Below are 20,287 nucleotides of genomic sequence, written 5' to 3' on the forward strand. Positions count from 1 at the left end.
AGAAAGACCAAACAAAGACAATATTTTCAATTATCACACATAAAACAAGATAAAGCCACTAGCAGCTCTGTGAGGTTGTACTGTTAAAAGCTAAAGTCAGCATGCAAAATGCTAACAATGACAATGCTAACATGCTAATGTTTAGCAGGTATAATGTTTACCATGTTCACCATCCTAGATAAGTTTGCGTATTAGCACTAAACAAAGTACAGCTGAGGTTGATGCAAGTTAGGTATTTGGCCATAAACAAACATATTGGACAAATTGAAATTTTGACCAGATGATGGCGCTAGATAAAAGGTTAATAACCAAAGTTATTACAATTCATCTTGAGGGGATCATGAATGTCTGTATCAAATGGCAATCGATCCAATAGTTGTGGAGACATTTTATTTGGAACCAAAGAAGTCACCCTGCCGGTAACGCCAGAGCAAAGGTAAATGGGTCTCCAAAAGCCAATAGGATTCATCCTCCGGGAACCATGAATGTTTGTATGAAATGTTGCTCCAATTCACTCAGTAGATGTTGAGATATTTTACTTTTAATAATTGAAAATTTTGACCTGCTGGTGGCGCTAGAGGAAAATTAAGGGGTCACCAAAGTCAGCAGGATTTAACCTCTGGAGTTTGTGAATTTTTGTACTAAATTTCATGTCATTACATCAAACTCTTACTGATATTTCAGTCTAGACTTAAAGCTCTTGACAAACTGACATTGTCCAAACTCTTATTATACACAGCTCTGCCTCAGGGACTGTCTGGCCATCTGAGACGGGGAGAAGAAAAAGAACTCCCACTCTGTTTACATTCCCAGACACCACGACCACCATAAAAAAAAAAAAAAAAAAAAAAAAACTGTTCTTACTGACTTAATATTGGCTGCAACAATGCCTAAACACTATTTCACTAAATAATACTGCACCTTTACATAAAACAATAAACTGATGAATTAACTGTGTCATAATGAAACACACTTCAAACAGCTATACTAGAAAAACTATAAATGAGTTACTGAACTGAACACACATGATTAACTTCTGTCTGTCTTTGATCCAACCGTTTCGGATGTTATCACCTTATTGAATGAGCGTTATCAGTGATAATCAGCCTCATAAATATAGGTTAGAAGGGGCCTACTACACCTGCCAGTAGGTGCTTATCAATCCGTTAGAATAGGACCTTGACACCTACCAGTAGGTCATATGCTGCTACGTTACGTTACGCTACAAAATAATGAATGTTTTATGATGTGACAACCCTGTGGTTAAGGTCTGGTTAGGTTTAGGCACAGAAACCACTTGGTTAGGGTTAGGAAAAGATCATGGTTGTGGTTACGATGATCACTTGAAGCGTGGTGAAACGTCTGAACTGTCATCTCTTGCTTGCAACTTGCAGGTGGCCAAGGGACGATTTGCGAAACTCTTGTGAGATTTGTAAGCTAACCCTAACTGTAAACTAACCCTAACCTTAACCCTAACTGCACTCACGAGAGCTCGTCCCTCCGGCCCATCCAATCTAGCATTTACCAAAATCATCCTATCAAGTCATCTTATATCGACATCATCTGAACTACGTCACGTCCCCGGGTCTTTACTACAGTTGCTTGATGGCGTCTGTAACTAACCTCCGTCTTAACGGATGATAACGCCATTCTGAACCTACTAGCAGGTGTAGCATGCCTCTTCTAACCCATGTCTGAGGCTGATAACCACTGATAACGCCCATTCAATCGAGTGATAACACACAAAGCAGGTGTTGGATAATGGTTTGATTGCGCCTTTTTTTTTTTTGCAGTTTTGGTCATTAGTTTGGTCACAGAACGTGCACATCTTCTCCAAAATGTACATGAGAGATGGGAGATGTGAGAGGAGGAATGAAAGTGGCACTTGTCTCCAGTATGAGAGACAGAAATTAAACATTCATGAGCATTTTGAGGTGTGTTTCCATTCATGCTGAGAAATGTCACGTTGAACAATTTGGTTCCTCATGTAGGGATTTCATTTAGTTTCTTTATGACTGTTTTTAAAGTTTCCAGTCACTTGTTTGGTCTTTTAATTGTTAACTCTAGTCAGTTAAAGTCTATCATAGTCACATGAATGATGTAAATCTTCTTGTGCCCTTTGTCCTATTTTTTTCTCTCTGGTATTCTCTGCTGCTTTGCCGTTGAGCGGAGAGAAATGTGTTCAAAGTGATCATAACTGTCATCACCTCTGATCGCTTACATCATGACTGATGATCAATCCTGGCTTTGAAAAAATTTGAAAAACGACAAACTATGATAACTTGGCTACATTAAAATGAGACTGATACAGAAAAAAAGACATTAGCACGTTTAGATTTCACTGGTAAATGATAAAAACATGCAACGGTTTCACTTTGCTGGGTAATTAGAGAACTGACACTTTTCAGAAACCGAGCACCCTGACCAGCTTAGCTCACTTTAATGAGTCATTATCATAAAAAAAGTCAAAGCTATTACAGTAAGGTATTACATGATTATTGAAAATTATGTTTATTGTCTTTTTTTTAAACTATACAGTATGCTTGGCTGTGCCTTTTGAATGGAGCTTCAACGATTAGTCAATTGACAGAAAATGAATCAACTATTTTCATAACTGAATCATTGTTTTTGTCATTTTTTAATAAAAAAAACAAACATTTTCACATTCTGGCGTCTCATGTGTGAGGATATGCTGCTTTTCTTTGTCATACATGACAGTAAACTGAATATCTTTGTGTTTTATGTTCAATTGCTCATTATGTGCTGATTTCAGAGCTATGCTATTTAGTAAAATGTCCTTAATTTCTGATGATTTTTTCTGGATGAATGATTATAAAAAGGAAGGGAACCTTTTGTGTGGCTGATTTTATTTGTATAGCCTGGTGCAGAAGACAAAGTTCTTTATTTGTAATGTAATGTTTGTTCTTGTCTATGTTGAAAAATATTTCACCACTGCAACTGTATTTTGGTGCCTTGTAAGCACACATGGGCACTTGCATGTGCATGACACCATAATTAACTAACTAACTAACTATAGTTTTATAGTCTTGTCACGAGTAAGTGTAATATTTCTGTTTTCTCTTAATGTGCAACACCTCCTTTCAACTGCTGCTCCAGTGCTTCATTAGAAGCTCTGTAAATAATTGTTGGAGGGCTGTAAATAACTGCTGTAACTGATGTAATATCTCTCAGACCTTGCTAATGTTTAAAATAATAATAATAATAATTTAAATTCAATTTATTGTAAATTTGTTTCTTCTTTTTTATTTATCCTGAGTGAACCGCACAAGAAATTTGAAAGAAATTTTAATTTAAGAATGTAAAATTTGGACAAAAACCCCCAAAACAACCCCAAACCCCTCATCTTCATGAAATAGACGATCTTCGTGTCTTACGTCAGCTCGCGGGTGATGGAGGGGGCGGGACTGAGCGGGTAGAGTTTGGCGCGAGATCGCCGCTGATTGGTCGGTGGGCCTGGCTGCCTGCAGAGGTGTACAACCATATATAATGTGTGACCGCAGCTCTGAGCGGCAGCTGGAGCCTCACGCAGCACATGTGCGGAACAAATCGAGTAAAAGGCGGGGAACAAAGCTGCGAAATGACTGACTGAGAAGCGGGAGGAGGAGAATAAGATAAAGAAGACATTAATAAGACAAACACATTAATACTCTTTTCTCTTCGGAAAAGGCTCCGATAGCTGGAAGAGGACGCGTGCTGCCTCATCAACCTGTGAGTAACCTTCATTTATTAACACAGGCTTGAATTCATACAAAGCGGCGCATGCGTGACTGTGTGCGGGTCGGCGGACTACAAATGAGTCGGTACGGTGTTATTAAGCTTGATCTGTGCAGGTCTAGGTCCTCAGCACACGCTGACGTCATGGGAGTCACGCAGTTGACCGGCCGGTGGGTGTGTGGGTGGGTGGGTGGTCTCTGCAGCCAGACCGGTTACATATCCAGTCACACGCTGGGACGTCTCTCCTGCATTTTGCATACAGACTCTCACCTGATAAGATTTCCTACCTACTATTTTGGGAAGACTTCAGTTTCTGATTTGGTGCAGTGTTATAAGAAGCACTGAGATGTTTTACTAATTTAAAAGTAGTAAAACAACAGCAGAGAAATACCCCATTTATAGGTAAATCAGAATGTATTTGCATCAAAATATATTTAAAGTATCCAAAGTAAAAATACTATTTAGATGTATTGGAATGTTATTACTGATGCATGAAGTAGTTTTAATGCTGCCATGGGAAAGCTAATTGGAACAGCTGTGTAACACTGGTTAGAAGTGGTAGAAGAAGAATTCAGATCTGTTACTTAAAGGACCAGTGTGCAGGATTTAGCGGCATCTAGCTGTGAGGTAGCAGATTTCAACCAAATGAATACCTCTCCCCATCCAAGTGTGTAGGAGAACCTACGGTGGCCGTGAAACTCACGAAAAACAAGAAGGACCCTCTCTAGAGCCAGTGTCTGGTTTGTCCGTTCTGGGCTACTGTAGAAACATGGCGGTGCAACATGGGCTCTTTCTGTCTATGTAGATATAAAGGGCTCATTTTAAGGTAACGAAAACACAATGATTCTGATTTTCAGGTGATTATACACTAATTATAACATACTTATGAATATTATATTCCATTTCTGCCAAGTCTATTCTGCAAGATGCCACCTTTAAATAATAATTGTAATATCACATTGTAGAAATACTCGGCTACAAGTTAAAGTTCTGTATTCCAAATTTTACACAGTTAAAAGCATTAAATTATACTTTATTTACCAAAAGTGAAAATACTGATTATGCAGAATGGCCCATATTGCATATACTGAATTATGTTTATTCAGACATTCATGTGTGAGCTTTAACAATGTTGCTGCTGGTGTGAATTTGATTTGAGTATTATAAAAATGCGTCAGAATGTATTATTTAATTATATTTTGTATTAATAATGTGAATCTGCAAACTAACTACATCTGTCAAATAAATGTAGTGGAGTAGAAGTACTAAGTACCATAAATTGGAAATACCCAAGCAAAGTACAAGTACTTCAAAACTGTACATGAGTACAGTAGTTGAGTAAATGTACTTAGTTACATTCCACCACTGATGGTTAGTGTGATTTATAACATTGCATCATATTTTACAAACTTAACATGCAACTTAATCTGAGAGATAAATAGAAATTACGGCTGTGAAATAAATTTATTGGAGTAAAAAGTAAGTAAGTAAGCACTATTACACATATGGAGGGAGGTAGAAGTACAAATTAGCATGAATTTGGAGTACTCAAGTTTATTGCTACTACCTTTAAACTGTACTTAAGCACAGCACTTGAGTAAATGTACACTGTTATATTAAACCACCACTTATATGGATCACTGACTGAGTAAATGGAGCTACAACAGCAGCTGCAGTGAAACTTGGGATTACAACAGTCATTCTTATGTATTATGTGTAGCTACTATGCACAAAGGCCTCCACTGGATGTTTGAGAGTCCGCTCTGCCATAGTTACACTCGTATCACAACTACAGACTGATTTACACACCTTTACATTTGTAAATGTAGGAAATTCAGCTGCATCTCTGGAGCACAACAGCAGATTTCTTTTTTTATATCAGTGTTGGTCACTATTTTTGCTCTGACCCTTTTAAAAATAAAGCAGCCTCATCCTAGTTTATGACATTAGTGCAGTTTAACCCAATTTTCATCCTCGGCTTGTTTTATTTGAAGGATTTTTACAGACCTACAGATGTAAAAGTTCTCAGCATTTCATAAGACAAACTTCAGAAAAGTCAGAAAATGAAAAATAAATATTGTATAATAGAAAAATTCCTCCTTTAATCATATTGTGACCCCTTATATTTATCCGAATAAGTGCTTAAGTCCTAAGAGACCAACAAGAAGGAGGTCAGAGGTCGCAGGAGGCACCCAGAAGTAATGAGTGATGGAGTGTTTTTTATTTTCATATTGATCGTTATATCCGACCAACAATCTATAAACCAAAAATAGAGATAAGAGAAAAGCCGGTCTGTTCTTTCTGTGTCACTACACACACGTTTATTAGTTTCATGAGGTAGCCCAAACAGTTTTGGCTCCTCTCTGGACTCTAGCCGCCTCCACAGATTCCAGCAGCCGTTTTGCGGTTCAGTCGGCAGATAATTAAAATCTCGTTAGCCGTCTGGCCGGTGCAGATGGCAGATGGCCCGGCTAGCCGCGATAACCTCAGGTTGGCGTCGGTACAGGTGCCATATGGGGCTTTTTTCTGAGATGTGTGTCAGTGTTAGAGACGGAGTCGTAGGTGTGTTACGTGAAATAAGAGACGAGGGGTCCCTGTGTTAAAATAATAACACCCAGCAGCTGGATAAGACTTTGGGTTTTGCTATGTTTGCTGAAGAGAAACAGGACTGTTTTACAAAAATTCATTTTTGTGGTTACATCACAGAGATTCACATTTCACCAAACAAGGCTGCTCACTGTCTCCTTCACCTTTCACCATGTTCATTGAACCTCTTGCTTGCACCATCTGACAAAACCTTTAAAAAAAGTTTTGTCAGACTTGAGCCTGGTATCACTTGAAATGTTTGGATACCAGTGTTAGTACAATATGACGCCTTAGTTTCAGCACAAATTAGGGCTACAACTAATGATTATCAATTAATATGATGATTATTTTCTCTCTTAATCGTCAATAAAATCAAAAAAGTGACTGATCAACAGTCCAACATCCAAAGATACTGAGTCTTCTGTTACGTATGACACCATATCGTTTCTGATACCTTAGTTTTAGGAATATAATATTTAAAATTACATGTTTAAAATTTTCCTTTTAACAAAAGAATAAATGCTAAATATTGTGTAAACTGATTCTTCAGAATGTAAGAACGCTAGAAGATTATTATTATTATTATAAGATTTTGGGTCTGATTCGTCTCTCCTGACAGCTGCGGGGTGTTCACTATTCGAGACTGATCTGAACAGATTATCTGTCCAAGTTACTGACTGGATCAGACTCTCCCCGATTTTGGATCCTTAATATCAAACATGTTTGATATTTACGAGTTGAAATCCTGTAGTGTGAAAGGAACAGCGGTGAAACCTGCAGTAGCCAATGAGAGTCAGCGTCAGCAGGCGGATGTTGCGTACTCGTGTGGAACAGAAACACAAGTACAGTAATATTAATATGGAACGACGTCTCCATGGCAACAAAACGCCTCACAAGTTTCACTCTCACCTCCACCTGCGTACAAATAACAATAACGTTAGCTTGTAGCGGTAGCTTAGCCCCGTTTGAGACGAACAATAAAACTTTATTTCCAACTCACCTCCAGCTGTGAACTGTAGAAGCCACGCAGCCGTGACTTCATCCAGAGTTGTTTTTTTTTTCTTTTTTTGTTTTTTGGTGCAAAACATAGCACGCACATAAGTGCAACCAGCTGACAATGACAGTCCACCTCCATACTGGTTTCTTTCTGAAGGTCTGGTGTGTTCGTTCTTACAATTAAAATATTAAAAACTAGTTAAATCTGTCGTTATGTGTGCGCTCTCCCACGTTTTTAAATCCTCTGGTGTGAACACAACATTAAAGAGAATTTGCCTCATTCATCGGCCTCACTAGTGTGTTTTTTTTTATCTTTGAGGCCTTGAAGCGACGGTTTTAGTTTGTGAATCAGACTTTTTTCATGTTCAGATGGTGGGTGTGTGAGCGACCGGATTTAAAAATATCACTTGCATCATCAGAACCGGGGGGGAAGTCAAAACATCATGCTCGTATGTGATTGTGATGATCGAGGCTTGCATCACAATGTGCTGACCCACACGCATACTTGTGTACAGTCATGCGTGCAGACAGAAGCGCTGTGTCATTGTTTGCTGTTAAAAACTCAATTATGTGATGTGAACTTTCACTGACAGTTGTTACTGACAATATTTCATGTAGATGAATGTGTGATGATTTAGCAAACAAATTAGTAACAACGAAACTGACACAGTCGTCGGTTAGCTGCTGCATGAACCTGTATTGCAGCTAGCTTGTGGTTTGATATTATCTGATTACATTAAGAAAGAATTTGAGCGTTAGTCAGTATCAGCCTGGAGCAGCGCGGTTAAAACATGACATGAAAACTTGAATGTTAAGGAGTAATTCTGACAGGATGTGTTTTGTGGTTTGGGTGAACTGACCCGTATTTTAACCGCCATACGGACACAATGTCCTGGACATTAGTTATTGATTTTCAGCAACCTCTTTATGCTCTTTACTGCTGGATAAAGTGGAAAAAGGTCAACAAAGACAATGCAAAGTCTGTGTTTCTAATACATAAGGCATTTTTTTTAAAAGAGAAGATTTTCACAAAAAAAATTTGAGTGTGACGCTCTCCTGATTTGATGCAACACAAAAAGTTGCATTGTTTCCTGCAGCCAGAGGACACAAAGTTTACAGTAAACATCATCCTCAGCTTACAACATGTCTCCGGTCATGGTGACTAAGTAGGACAAAGCGCAACGTTCGTGTTTCCTACCTGTTTTTTTTTTTTTGTTGAAAACATACACACTTAAGTTCCCGTATTTTTTTAGTAATAAACACAGAAAACATTGAGCTCTACAGACTTTGGTTCTGTACTGTAAATCAGGGGTTAGTCACCTTTTCTTGGCAGACACAATCAGCCTTTTCTGCCAAAAAAACGAAGGAAAACCAATTATTTTGTCAAGTCAGTTCCATGAGGAAACTGGGCCAATAGGGCTCACACGTAGTCATGTACAGTGTGTGTGAGTGTGAGTGTGTATGTGTGTGTGCGCGCCGTCCAGTAAACCCTCTGGCAAAGAAACACACTCTGGTCTGGGCTCGGCGCCAAACTCTGCACTGCACTTATGTAACCCTCTTTATCTCTCTCCCAACTTCTCTTTTTTTTTTCTTCCACTTGTTCTGGTTCTTTCGTTCCTCTTTTTTTGCTTTTTTTTTTTTCGGCGCCTCCTCTCTCTCTCTCTTTTTCCCCTCAACTGTTTTACTCCAGACTTTCTGTCTTCCTTTTTTTTTTTTTTTTTTGCACTTCTCAGTCTCCCGTTTGTCCTGTCTTTACCCTCTCTCTCTCCGTCTGTCTGTGTAAGCATGACTCTGCAGATTGTGAAAAGCAGCCGACGCTGGCTATACACGCCGCTGCGCTCGGCTCGCCCGGCCCCGTCCCTCTGCCAGTGTATTTGCGTGTGAGATCACAATGGATCTATATCATGCCTGGCAGATTATCTGTTGACACGGCGATGTATTGACCCGTCCGGCCAGACTCGTCTTTCCTAAAACGCCCTTTGACACACCTCAGAGAATAGGCAACGACTTGTTGCGTGGAGCTGGATTTTAATGTGTAGGAGTGGAGACACAGAGAGAGAGAGTTTCTGTGCAGGAAAAAGTGAACAATAAGCTCTGAGTGGAAAGTCAAAAGTGCTCACTCTCACTAACGCGTGACTGTGTGCGGGTCGGCGGACTACAAATGAGTCGGTACCGTGTTGTTAAGCTCGATCTGTGCAGGTCTCGGTCCTCGGCTCGCACTGACGTGGGTGGGTGGTCTCTGCAGGCAGACCGGTTACATATCAAATCACACGCTGGGACGTCTCTCACGGTTTCCTGCTGCATTTTGCACACAGACTCTCACCTGATGAGATTTCCTCCCGACTTTTTTGGGAAGAATTCAGTTTCTGCAGTGTTGGAAGAAGTATTGAGAAGTTTTACTGATGTAAAAGTAGCAACAACGCAGCACAGAAATATCTCATTTACATGTAAATCAGACTGCATGAGTAAAAGTACTCGTTACGCTAAATGGCACCATTTAGATGTATTGGAATGTCATTACTGACACATTAAGCAGCTTGTTATTGCTGCCAAGTAAAGCTCATTTGAACAGATGTATAACACCGGTTAGTAGTGGTGGAAGAGTATTGATACCACATTGTAAAAATACTCTGCTACAAGTTCCTAAAACGCCCTTTGACATACCTCAGAGAATAATAGGCAACAACTGGTTGCATACAGCTGGATGTGAATGTGTAGGAGTGGAGACAGAGAGAGTTTCTGTGCAGGAAAAAGTGAACAATGAGCTCTGAGTGGAAAGTAATCGTGTTCGTGCACAAGAAACTTCTACATCTGAATTTTTCCTCCTCCTTCATTCTTGCCGTGCATGTTTGAATACTTTCACGGCTCCGACCAAAGCTTCAGAATATCAATATCTGTCATGTGGTGAAATTCGGCATCAGATGTCTTTATCTTTTAATCAGATAGTTCATCATTTTGCCAATTTCAGACATATGATTGAGATAAAGTTCTCGTGTGGCTGCTTGTGTTTAGACAGCTTTTAATGTTCGAGAACTTTTGCTTCTTTGATTTCTAAACAAAAAAAAAAAAAGATCAAATTCCTCGCACACATTCCAGGACCAAAAAGGAGCAGGGAGGTCTTAAAATAAGATATTTAATGGTTTCGTTGGATGGTGCAAAGCCAGATTTCCAATAAAAAATGTCAAAAAGCAAAGGAGAGAGTCGGCGTCCTCGTCGTGTTCGCATTATATCGTGTTTTTATCCTGATTTCAACTAAATGAATTCAAATGAAACACTCTAAAGCCATTGTGTTTTGTAGAAATGGAAAAGCTGATCCAGCTGCTGATGTTATTTTAATACATGAAAACACCTTTTTTTTTTTTTAATTTAGTCTATTTTAACTGTGAGAGAGCAGATGTGCTTATTTTTGCACACATGCATGATCTGACAGCTGTCAACACGTCTTTGTGCTGTTAGCATCCTGAGATAAGCTGAATAAACTGAATCGTGTGGACGTTCCTGGTTAATATAAATCATATGATGTGTCTACCAGTTATTAGGCATGTTGATTTAAAGCCTTTTCACACCAAATCCAAACAAAATTATTATCAAAACTCAGGAAAAAGAAACAATAGATGCATTTTTAGATTGCAGAAATCATTGCTGCACATGAGGATTTTGCAGTTTTTTCATAAAATATTTGCTGCAGAACAAAATAAACCCTCTAACATCCTTGCTGTGCTTTATAGGTAGAGTCAGGAACTCCACAATCTTTGCTTTTTTTTTTTTTTATTGCACATTTATAAAATAAAGCACGAGCTGTTTACAGTGTCAATTACAGTCAATTATAGTCTGTTTATACCAGCTGTAAACCCTCCATGTAGCCAGATGCTCTAGATCTTAATTAAAGATACAGAATATTTCCCGTATCAGTAGATTTTGGACAGTAAATAGTTATAAGTTTGTCTTCCTCTCTTTCATCTCTGCTCACGTAGACTCCTTCCTCCTCTGCACACACACACACACAAACACACACACACGTTCACTTCGTATGTGTGTTTTTCAAAGTGGTTTGTTGCGTGTGGGCAACTGCCATATCTGAGTGTTTTTGTTTACTGGTGATGTTGCTAAGTTAAATTATAAGATCAGACGGGGAAGTGTGTCTGTGGGTGTGGGTGCGTGTGTGTGTGTGTCAGAGATTAGTGGAAATGTACTGACTGACCACATTGACTGCTGTCAATGATTAACCGATTCACTTTTACTCTACTTTCTCTGCCCTAAATAATAGTGACAGTATACATGATAGTGATGCTACAGTGATGATGATACTAACAATAATAATAATAATAATAACAATAATAATGTCTTTCTCTCCTCAGTCAAAATGGATCTTCATGATAAAGATATCGTCCCTGGAGAGATTTTGCCTGTGGTGATCATTGGTAAGAACATGCACACACACACATGCACACACACACATGCACACACACACACACACACACACACACACACATGCACACACATGCACACACATGCACACACATGCACACACATGCACACACACACACAGATGTCGCGTGCAGCCATCACTGCAACTTTGAAACCTCAAAGGGATTCTGTTTGGTTTACTTAGAGAGTTAGTTTGTTGAGGTGGTTGCTATGGTAACTTAAATGTGTAGCTGACAATTAAATAACTCTTTAGACTCTTTTTTCTTACTCTCTCACAGGAACCTGATTGCAACTGTACAGTAAACATTTAAGCAGACATAAATAAATAAAAACTCCTTGCATATGAGTGAACTGCAAGGCGACACATGAGTGAAATGCGATCTGCTAAAAACAAAAAAAAAAACACCCAAGAAGAAGGAGCGGCGCAGTCGTGAGTTAGGAGGATTTTTTCCAGCTGATGAAACGTGTCTTTAATAAAAGAATCATTATTACACGTCTCTGTCCTTTGCATGACACTTGCCTCCCAGATTACAGTGCAGTAAAACACGCAGCGCTGCACGGCATCAAGCGGCAAACGTTGTCAAAGAAAAATGATGTGATGTTTATTCACACAGTCAGTGAGTGCCAATAGTTGTCACGTAGCTTTGAAATGTGTTGACATCAGTGACAGCGGGAAGTGGGGGGAAGTAGTGTTGCACAGATTATGAGGAAGAAAGTGCATTCACCGTGCACAAGGATGCGTTTCATTGTGTTTTTTGAGATAATTACATAAAGCTGGCAGAAAACGCTTAACATCATTCAACAGCACGGTGTTTTTCAGGATGTGTTTTAGGGGGTTTCTGAAAAAGTGAACGTGTGATAATTGATTAATCAGATGGGCGGATGAGAAGACTTTATCGCTCTGTATTTGGTTTCTGTTGTTGTGCGGTCTCGCTGACTCATTTGCTTGTTGCAGAGATTAATGTGTGGCGTTTAAACATGCTGACACATGCTTCACTCCCGAGTCATGCTTTTATCAGTCATTCAGTGACTTTGCAGTGTCAAACTACATAGAGTAGCTGTTCCTTTAGGAGACACTTGAAGGGATTTATTTTATGTTTCAATATTTGTACAGTAACAAGTTGCAAATTCTTTGATAGTGAGGTTTGGCTGCAGTTACACAACGTGCTTTCTGTCTGCAATACTTTGTTCAGAATTTAAAGGAAATACAACAAACAGACACACAGTAACACCAGATCATCGTGTAGATTATAGGTGCAGTTCGAAACCAATCACACTTCCTGGCTACAACAGCTTGTTGTGTATTTCTGTTGTTGACAGTCCCACCGAAACTTACCTCCCTCCCTCTCTCTCTCTCTCTCTCCCCCTCCCCGTCTCTCTTTCTGTTTCCCAGGCAACGGCCCATCAGGGATCTGTCTGTCATACCTGTTGTCAGGTTACACCCCCTACCTGTCACCTGAGGCATCGCATCCCAACCCCCTGCTGCACAGCAAGCTGGGAGAGCAACCTCACCTGTCGCTGCTGGAGCAGGTAACACACACACACACACGCACGCACGCACACACACACACACACACACAGTTTAATCTTAAAGTGAAGATGTATTCGTAAATGAACGAACTCACGGTGTCTCTCGCCCCTCTCTCGGCAGGATCTGGAGTACCTGTGCGAGGGTTTGGAGGGCCGATCGTCCAATCCCGTGGCGGTGCTCTTTGATTCGCTGCTGCTCCCCGACAGCGACTTCGGATTGGATTACACCTCTCCGTTGGCATGGCGATACGAGCCCGAGCGTGCCATCCCTCACCTGGTGCTGGGGAAGGGTCCGCCTGGAGGAGCCTGGCATGTACGTATCTGGAATAACTGATCATCTATAAATTATTGATTATTCAGACTATTCAGAATGATATTTTTAGTCTAAACTGAATTGTTTGATAAGTTTTGTGTATTTTAGGCTTGTAGGATCACATTTAAGGGTCATACCGATGGTTCTTTGTACTTTAGTGGCCTTTATTTAATGTTGCCATTATGTAAGAATACATTGTTTTCAAAGCCGCCCTTGGTGGTGCATTCAAGGACACGGGCATCTGAGAATTAAATTGTTTAATTTCTCATCACTGACACATTCTGTTGATTTTAGCAATATTAACCAACATGCACACTTACCCTGTCGTTACCCTTACAGCACAGAGCATGGATAATATGATCCATTAAACATGCTGGGCTGCAAGATTATGTATCTTTTTAAAAATGTATTAGCAGTGACACCTTGAACGTCTGACATTTATCTCTCTAAAAAAAAAACCCTCCTAACATGCTAAAACCCATCACACAGCAAGGTCTTTGTCCGTGAAACACTTCTATGGAAACAAATTTACTTAGCAGACATCATGGTTATGTATGCAAACAAGCTTTGTTTCCCTTCGTCAGCTGCTTGTTTGCGCAGACAGTCACTTGATATTTGAATGAACAGAAGAGTTTACTTTCAAAAACAGACTGAAACCTTTGACACTTAACTTATTTCTAGAATAAATATTGACAACAGTACAACAGATTATTACAGCTGGGTAATTTTAATTTTTTTTGTGTGTGTGTTGTTTCCAGGCCATGGAGGGGTCCATGCTAACTCTAAGCCTGGCTAACTGGATGGAGCTTCCTGGACTCAAACTGAAGGACTGGATGCGAGACAAACGCAGGTCTGTCTCACATACTGTATCCAGCGTGTATTAAATACACAACAGGTTTATAATAAAACATGAAACACACATTAACAACCTGTTTTCCTTCTTTAAATTAATAACTAGCTAAAAACCTGAACGTAAAAGTTGTTAATTAGCTAAAAACCTGTTTTATAATTTTAGTTTTATCTGCTATCCTTGTAGTTTATCAAGACTTTGAACTCATATCATCAAAGCAGATGTCTCAGTGATATTCAGCAGAGCAGATAGTTAATTGCAAACAGTTGGACATTATCTAGTCGTTAAATGATCAGTTCCCAGTTTGGACTGACAGCCAGTCGTTCAGGGCTGCTGTTAGCCGAGAGATCCAGTATGCTACCAGAGGGTGAAATACGTCCCCTGAAAAGATTTTGTTACTTTACGGCCATAGAAATAATATTTTGATTTCACTAAGTAGCCTAAAGTTCTCTCTCATTACACCAGGATGACCACAAATAATAATGAAGTATTACATAAAGAAATATGAACCACAGAGCAAAGACTGTGTGTTCATGTGTTACTCTCTTTGTTTTGTTTTTCAAATGACTCCAGCCCGGCTGAGGCCAGCTTGATTTACATGAAGTGATAATTTACATAACAACTGAGTTGAAGGTTTTTTTCCCTCCAGGAATTAGATACTTCCTGTTCACCTCTCTTATCGACTTACTGTTTTACTAACTTGAGTAAAGCAAACATTTGGTAAATAGATTTGTTAGCCACTGCCTTGATAATATATAAAATAACTGTCCTGTGTTGTGTTTTATTTAAACATGTTTATCTGTATTTTGTATTAAAAAGTATTTTCATGTTTATTTTATTCCAGAAATGTACGAAATGACCGCGCCACACCGGCAGAGATAGCCTCCTACTACCAACACTACGTTTCCCAGATGTCCCTGGAGCAAAACTTTGCCTGCGGCACCACCGTCACCTCGGTAACCAGGCAGCCTGGCAACCAGGACGGGTCACGGCCATGCTGGAGAGTGAAGGGACTGCAGCGCCGAGAGGGGGAGGAGCTGGGAGGTAGAGTGAATGAAAACACTCCTTATTAAATGTTAAAGCCCGTTGTTTAAAAATGGAAAAAGTGCCGCATCATCACAGTCACCTCCTGTTTCCCTCCTCCCGCTGTAGACGGTTCTTCAGTTTCAGAGGAGGTGCCTTTCTCCCTGTTGGCTCACAACGTGGTCCTGGCGACGGGGACCCACGACATCCCCGCCAGGCTCGGCGTGGAGGGAGAGTCCCTGCCTTTTGTCTGCCACTCCTTCTGGGAGCTGGAGGCGGCCATCTCTCGCGGAGAGCTCGACCAGTCTTCAGACCCCGTGCTGGTGGTCGGGGCGGGTCTTACGGCGGCTGACGCGGTACTGGCCGCCCATCATCTCAACACGCCTGTCTACCACGCCTTCCGACGCTCGGTCACCGACCCCGGCCTCATCTTCAACCAGCTACCCAAAATGCTCTACCCAGAGTACCACAAGGTGAGAAGAGGAGAGTTTGATACCTGAAGCTGCTTCTAGCCGATCGTTTTCCAATATTTCACAGCTTAATTACGAATTTACATATCCTGACAAAAATAAAGAAATATCAAGTATCAAATAGTAAATGTTTGCACCAGTATTAAAGGAAAGCAGAGCATTACAGCCTGTATTTATTTATAACCTGAACTGTATCAATCTAAACCTGCTGAAAAGCCATAACACAGTCTTGAAAGACATTTAGGGAAGTGAGAGATCAATTAAATCCTTGTGTGTTTAGCAGAGAGATCGGTCCAGGCTGTAATTAGCCTGGATTAGCATAAATATTGCAGGCAGGGATAAACTGCTGGCCTTCAACCAAGCGAAGAAAATTACAAACAAACAGCTCCAAAACCTTCTTGTTGACATGTTATATTTTGTCAGCAGTACATCTAAGATTCATCTGGGTCTCATCAGGAAAGTGGTCAAAACATCTGAGATTCTTTCGACCCAGCTGTTCAGTAAATAGCTTGAATAAGTGGACTATCTTCTTTTGTTTTCTACATGCGTTAAATACAAACTTACATCATGTAACTGAGACTTTAATGAAGCTTAGAGTCCAGTAAGCCAACTCAGGAGGAAAGGATTATTATGTAAATACAGAATATGTACGGCTTTGATATTTGGCGGGGCTTTGAGGGAAGTGACTTCCACAAGAAACCACAATGATACTATCTTATCCCCCGAGGGGAGGGTAGACTCAGAGCCTACAGGTGGAGGTGGGGCTTTTGAAATATTACATGAACTGTGAACTCGGCTTACAGTCCAGGGTCATGCTTTAAAAAATCTTCTTTACTGAGTTATTTGGCTAAAACTTTAACTTCCGGTAGAGCACAGAGTGATTGCGGTTTACACTCAGATAGATATCCTGTTTTTATTTAACTGCATCCTGTTGATAACCTCCTCAAGCAAAATTGACCATTTTGCCTGATAAAGGGGTATTACGTAACTGGTGGCCATTAGGTATTACAGCAAACTTCCTTGGCAGAGTAACTCTGATCAACAAATTCCTAGACTATAAAAGTCAGAAAATGGTAAAAAAAAAAATGTAAAAATGGTGAAATAGTGAAATGTATTGTGTTGTATGACCTACAGTCTAAAATAGATATTCAACATATTCAATTTGCATTTATAAAACAGAGAAAAGCTGCATTTGAGAAGCTGGAACCAGAGAAATATTGGCATTTTTGCGTAATAAATGAGTGATGTTGATTATCTTCCCGCTCTCTCAGGTTCACCAGATGATGACTCAGCAGCAGCACCGAGCAGATCCTCCACCGCAGGGCCATGCTCAGAACCTCCATCACCACTCCACCCTTTCCACTCCTTCCTCCCTCTCTCCACCCTCGTCCTCCCCGTCCTCTTCCTCCTCATCCTACCCGGGTTACCTCAGCTTCCCTCGCCACAGGGTGGTGGCGTTCCGCCCCGACCGGAAGTGCGTCCTGGAGTCAGACTCCGGCCAGCGGACGGTGGTCCAGGTCTCCAAGGCTCTGGTTCTGATCGGCGCCCACCCTAACCTTTCCTTCCTGGCCGACAACGGGCGTCTACTGGGCGTCAAACCGAGGGAGCCGATCACGTGCCGAAGGAACCCGATTGAAGTGGACCCGTTTACAAACAAGGTGGTTGCGGCAGACGGGCCGGGCATGTACGCCATGGGGCCGTTAGTCGGCGAGAACTTTGTCAGGTTCCTGAAGGGCGGAGCTCTGGCTATCGCTAGTGACCTCGCCAAGAGGCAAAGGGAGGGAGAAGGAAAAGGAGAGGAGGACATCACTACAGACAGATTAATGGACAGATGGGTGGACAAACAGGTGAACACACAGGCAGAAGCAGATGTTTGCGTTCTGAGTTTGTAGCAGGTTTCCTGGGACTGGAGAGTTGAGTGGACTGAAGCAGACAGACACGGATTGAGACGAAAAACAAGAAACTGGGCTCAACTTTAAATCCTGGATACTGGAACAGCTGCAAACATACACTATAGGTCATGTTTTCCAGAAATCAAAAGAGTAGAGAAATTGAAGAAGCAACGAGTGGACTCCACGACTGAACTTGCACTGGTTTGGGTTTGATATCTTACTAGATCTACTGTAGATCTTCAGCCCTGAGGCACTCTGGAGGCTAAGAGGAGACGACAGACATGCTGGAAAGATCCTGCTGGAGATGGAGGGAAAAAAAACGAGAATGAGACAAATGTAGCGGAGAAGAGACAGATGGTGCGTTTTGGTTTGTCCCCGTCAAATTATAAAGCTAGAAATCTACACACCAGGAAGTTGTTCTGGAAGGACTGGGAAGGCGTCCACTGTGACTTTATGGGTCAGGATATTTCACATAGAGCCTGATGATACTTGATTTTTTATGTTGATAATGGAGGATTGTAAAAAAAAAAAATCTGATAGCAGCCTATAATTCATTTTTTAAATTAAAAAACAAACATTTTTGATAATAGTATCACTGAAATTTGGTTGAGACCAAGATATGTACTGAAAAAAAGATAAACAGTGCCCCCTGGTGGTACAAAATGTATCTGGCAAACATATTGTATTATATGTATGTATATTTCTGTACCGCAATATCCCACATCACACATATGAATGATGTGTATCTAAAAGGCTGAAACCACCCATTCGTGGCAAATATTATACTGTAAATCCATTTTACTTTAAAATGACTGCTTAACATGTTCAGGCTTCTGTAAACAAACAAGCGAGTTTATGCCTGGCTTCCATTATTTTAGTGCTGCGATAATTATTTTCATTATCGATTAATCTGCCGATTATTTTCTCAATTAACGGACGAATCGTTTTGTCTATAAAATGTCAGAAACTGAGAAATGAAGTCAAAGGTGACGTCTTAAAATGTCACCAACAGTCCAAAAACCCCAAAATATTCAGTTTATTGTCATAACCGACAAAGAAAAGCATCAAATCATCACATTTAAGAAACTGAAACCAGCAATATTTTGTTTTATTTTGCTTGTAAAAATGACTAAAATGATTATTTCATTATCAAAGTGGTTGCAGATTAATTTTCCGTCGATCGGATCAATTAAGTAATCGTTGCAGCTCTGCATTATTTGTGGATTTTTATTGAACATGTGATAGATTTGCCGATGACCAGTCTTTATGAGTTGACGAGGACTGACACAAACAAAGACGGAGAGGGTGATGTGGAAAATACAGGAAAGAAGAGATGCAGAGAGAGAGAGAAGAATTAGATGGAGGGAAACAGAAATGAAGAGAAGAATGAAAGAAGTAATAAAAGAGGAGAGAAAAACACAGAGCGAGGAGATCTTTACAGCAGCAGTTCTGGTTCTTCATCACTCAGAGAACATTTCTCACCACAATAACTTTATATATATATATATATATATGACCAAAACGGCACCTCGCTCTTTTTACCGACGTACGACAGGGATAATTAACATGTTTCTGTAATTATAAATTCATTTTGAGTGGTCTTTTGCAACACTACACTGTCGGAGCTGATGTTTCACTAAAACAAACTGCTTACAAGTTAATTTCTGCTTCTTTCTTTATATTATTTTCTATTTATGTTTTTTTATATTATGGGTTTGCAGTTTTGTGAATCTGTGGTGCTGTATTTTTCTGTTAGTATGATTTTTTTTTTTTTTTTTTTTTTTTTGTCATGTAACAGACAACTGTACCTACCTGAGATCTTTGTAAATCTTTGATGATGATTATGAAAAGATTTTTATACTTTCCAAAACAAAAGAGAAAAAAAATTCCTCATCCTGAAAAATGTTTAATTTGCAGTTGTTGTAACTTCAGAGTTTGGCTTCACTGTGAACAATAACATCATAATAAAGGGGTTTTCAAAGTCTGAGACTGTGATCTTCCCCTCAGTCAAAGCCGCCTCCTTAGTTTACTTGCTAAGTGTTACTCAATTGCTGGATGCCTATTGGATCATGTTGCTGTTTGACATCAGACTACACCAAATACATAAAAAAAAAAGGTTTGTCTGAAGGCATTTATTAGTTTGTTGACTCTGGAAAAGCGAGAAAAACAGTAAAATTCCCCAAAACTTCTGTATCTGAACTATCTCTTTAACCAAATCACACACATTTAGGCCATTCTGTGTGATCTCCTTTTGATAACTAATGTAATATTTTCTCCACTTTCATTGGCTGAGCCTTTGAAAGCCTCTATAATAATATACTGAAAGCACTAGCCTGATTTGCATTGGTGTAGTAATACTAATGAATGTTATTTCCTCATGAATCTTCTGTAAGTTCTGTGTTGAGAAGAAGTAGTCACATGAGAATAATATGACGCTGTGCAAACTGAAATCGTGTCGATTTCA

At 40.0% G+C, this 20,287-nt stretch overlaps 1 protein-coding gene across 3 annotated transcripts in view; it reads left to right on the forward strand.

Annotated features, from left to right (window-relative positions):
• Positions 1–18,784, forward strand: part of osgn1 (oxidative stress induced growth inhibitor 1) — a 34,956-nt gene extending 16,172 nt beyond the window's left edge. For 2 of the 3 annotated variants that reach the window (XM_042407657.1, XM_042407658.1), the window contains 7 exons: positions 11,676–11,738; positions 13,139–13,275; positions 13,397–13,588; positions 14,347–14,438; positions 15,283–15,482; positions 15,591–15,934; positions 17,203–18,784. In XM_042407657.1, coding sequence (XP_042263591.1) covers positions 11,681–11,738; positions 13,139–13,275; positions 13,397–13,588; positions 14,347–14,438; positions 15,283–15,482; positions 15,591–15,934; positions 17,203–17,823 — 1,644 coding nt within the window. In that variant the 5' untranslated portion in view covers positions 11,676–11,680 and the 3' untranslated portion in view covers positions 17,824–18,784. Of the gene's footprint in view, positions 1–3,486; positions 3,730–11,675; positions 11,739–13,138; positions 13,276–13,396; positions 13,589–14,346; positions 14,439–15,282; positions 15,483–15,590; positions 15,935–17,202 lie in introns of those variants that run through there. The other variant, XM_042407656.1, reaches the window with a different exon arrangement.
• Positions 18,785–20,287: the final 1,503 nt, after the last annotated feature.

Source organism: Thunnus maccoyii, chromosome 3 (assembly GCF_910596095.1).
Source record: "Thunnus maccoyii chromosome 3, fThuMac1.1, whole genome shotgun sequence".
Taxonomy (NCBI): domain Eukaryota; kingdom Metazoa; phylum Chordata; class Actinopteri; order Scombriformes; family Scombridae; genus Thunnus; species Thunnus maccoyii.